At 37.6% G+C, this 3,143-nt stretch overlaps 1 protein-coding gene across 1 annotated transcript; it reads left to right on the top strand.

The window, feature by feature from the left end:
- Window positions 1–2,187: 2,187 nt before the first annotated feature.
- On the top strand, window positions 2,188–2,715 carry LOC142168182 (uncharacterized). The gene is made up of 2 exons (XM_075228841.1): window positions 2,188–2,366; window positions 2,409–2,715. Exons 1-2 carry the CDS (start codon window positions 2,188–2,190, stop codon window positions 2,713–2,715), a joined length of 486 nt encoding a protein of 161 aa, XP_075084942.1.
- Window positions 2,716–3,143: the final 428 nt, after the last annotated feature.

The raw sequence follows: 3,143 nt of genomic DNA, 5'->3' as shown, positions 1-3,143 counted from the left end.
AAATCTTCCATCCGGTCTACTATGCTAGTAAGACCATGAACGATGCCCAAGTCAATTACACTGTGACCGAAAACGAGATCCTTGCTATTGTCTTTTCTATGGAGAATTTCCGCCCGTACTTGATGGGTACAAAGGTGATTGTCCATATCGATCATGCGGCGCTTCGGTACTTAATGAGTAAAAATGATTCAAAGGCGAGGTTAATGCTGTGGGTGCTTTTATTGCAAGAGTTCGATCTCGAAATCCAAGACCGCAAAAGGAAGTGAAAACCAAGTGGCAGACCACTTGTCTTGCTTGGAGGAGGAGGGGAGGCCACATGACGGCCTTGAGATCAATGACTCCTTTCCGACGAGCAACTTCTAGCCATTTTAATGACCTAGATGCCATGGTTCGCCGACTTAGCAAATTATCTTATGAGTGGTATTGTACCGAATGAGTTCTCTTCAAACCAAAGGAAGAAGCTCAAACGGGATTGCTTGGACTATTATTGGGATGAACCGTATCTCTTTTGGATTTGTACCGATGGTGTGATTCGACGATGTGTGCCGGAGAAAGAACAAGTGGAAATTCTTGAGGCTTTCCACTCTTCACCATATAGTGGTCACCATGGTGGAGAGAGAACGACGACAAAAGTGTTGAGTTGTGGATTCTATTGGCCTACCCTCTACAAGGACGCTAGTGATCTAGTCAAGCGTTTTGATGAATGTCAAAGGGCCAGTGGGATTTCTAAGAAAAATGAGATGCCACTCACCACTATCTTGGAAATTGTTTTTTTTATGTATGAGGCATTGATTTCATGGGACCATTCGTAAGCTCTTGTGGGAGCACATACATTTTGATAGTTATGGACTATTTGTCAAAGTGGGTTGAGGCTGTTGCTCTACCCAACAATGAAGCTCGAAGTGTGGTGGCATTTTTGAAAAAGAATATCTTTACAAGATTTGGCACTCCAAGGGCCATTATAAGTGATGGGGGATCGCACTTTTGCAACAAAACTTTTGATGCCTTACTCACCAAGTATGGTGTTACTCACAAAGTCTCGACCCCCTATCATCCTCAAGAAAGTAGACAAGTGGAAGTCTCCAACCGAGATATCAAGAGTAATTTGTCAAAGACAGTGAATGCCAACCGGACGGATTGGTCGAAGAAACTTGATGATGCTCTATGGGCTTATAAGAAGGCTTACAAAATACCGATTGGGATGTCTCCATACCGATTGGTGTTCGAAAAAGCTTGTCACCTTCCGGTGGAACTTGAGCACAAGGCTATGTGGCCATTGAAGAAGCTTAATCTTGAGTGAGATATCACCGCTAACCTGAGGGTGGCACAATTGAATGAGCTTGATGAATTCCGGTACCATGCATATATAAGTTCTTCCTTATAAAAGGAGAAGATGAAGTACCTCCATGACAAGTACATCCGAAACAAGGAGTTCAAAGAAGGTGATCTTGTGTTATTGTTCAATTCTCGGTTACGGATGTTTCCGGGAGATTGTGCGACAGAGACCTCGGCGATGACGACTTCTCAGTTCTCTCATCGGCGACTGACAGTCATTGTTCAATCTTCATTCTTCAACAGGTTTACAACTTCTCGCCTTCTTCATTCTTCAACTTCTTTATTTTTTCTTGAAATTTTGATAGTGATTTTATTGCCCTTGTAAGCAGCAGTTGAGGTGTTGAAATTTTGATAGTGATTTTCTCAGTAAGCAGTAATATAAGGCTACTTTATATCTTTCTCTTTAATGGACCAGACGTCTTGAATATTTTCTATTAAGTTGTTCTTCTCCATTTATTCAGGTGGGTAGAATTAAATACCAACTGAATCTGTTATCCTTAAAGGAGATGTGTAATTACTTATAGTTATTTAAACAATGTCAAGTTGTTACCCTTTGCACACAGCGAATGAAATTGAGATATCTTTTCAATTCAATTTACGGTATGCACAGTAATTTTTTTCTAATGGATGGTAGTAGATAAAGGAGTATGGGAGAGTATGGACTTTAGCTTTCCTAAACTTTGCTGATCAATGCCATATATTCAGCAAACTCTATTTTCACAACTAGCAGTTGAGGCGTTGTTTTTTTTTTTTTTTTTTTGTATAGGATTAGGATTAATCTGTTAAAAGTTTATATTTGACTCTACTACTCTAGTCTTAATTTGTGTTTATATTTGTTTTAATTTTGTATAGATGGCAGAAAAAAGTAGAGTAAGTGATGCCGGTTCAACTGAAAGCTTACCTATTACTGAAGATAGCAACGCCAACACAATTGATACTCAAGATTCTAAGAAAAGAAAAGCCATAGAACCTAGATCCGAAGTTTGGAAATATTTTGATAAATTTGAGGTAAATGGGGTTGGTAAAGCAAGGTGTAGATATTGTAAGTAAGTTTATGCTGCTAATATATCTAGGAATGGAACAACAGGATTGATAAATTATTTGACTGGATGCAAAGAATACCCACCTAATATTGATAAAGATAATACTCAAACAAAAATAAATTTTCAATCTTGCCAAAAGGATGGAGGATCGCTTTGGAAATTTAATCAAGAAGTGGTTAGGAGGGCTTTAATTGAGATGATAGTTATTGATGAACTACCATTTAGCTTTGTAGAAAAGGAAGGTTTTATGAAGTTTATGAGAATAACTCAACTACTATTTCGTCTTCCTTCTCGTAGAACAATAACAAGGGATTGTTATGAAGTTTTCAGTGAATAGAAGCAAAATCTAAGAAGGTCTTTTAGAGAAGCACAACCAAAACTTTGCCTCACAACAGACACATAAACTTCATTGCAAAGAATAAATTATATGTGTTTGACAGACCACTTCATTGATAAGGATTGAAAGTTGCATAAAAAAATAATAAATTTTTTTCCTATTACTAGTCATAAGGGTGAAGAGATGGTTAAGCTATTTGTAATTGTTTGCTTGAATGGAAACTAGACAAGGTGTTCACTGTTACCTAGGATAACGCTTCTTCAAATGATGTCACAGTCAAAGAATTGTCTAAAAAGTTAGATATGTGAAAAACTAATATAATGAGTGGTAAACATCTTCACGTGAGATGCATGGCTCATATACTTAATCTAATTATGCAAGATGGTTTGAAAGAAATTGATGCTTCTATCACACGTGTTAGAAATACT

This window comes from Nicotiana tabacum, chromosome 13 (genome assembly GCF_000715075.1).
Source record: "Nicotiana tabacum cultivar K326 chromosome 13, ASM71507v2, whole genome shotgun sequence".
NCBI lineage: Eukaryota > Viridiplantae > Streptophyta > Magnoliopsida > Solanales > Solanaceae > Nicotiana > Nicotiana tabacum.
This window is presented reverse-complemented; position numbering and strand designations above follow the sequence as displayed.

What these genes read in the sequence shown, in the direction of transcription:
- LOC142168182 (XM_075228841.1), top strand. Translation starts at nt 2,188, where the DNA reads ATGGCAGAAAAAAGTAGAGTAAGTGATGCCGGTTCAACTGAAAGCTTA. An exon ending in AATGGGGTTGGTAAAGCAAG is followed by an intron (nt 2,367 to 2,408) that starts GTGTAGATATTG and finishes TAATATATCTAG; the next exon opens with GAATGGAACAACAGGATTGA.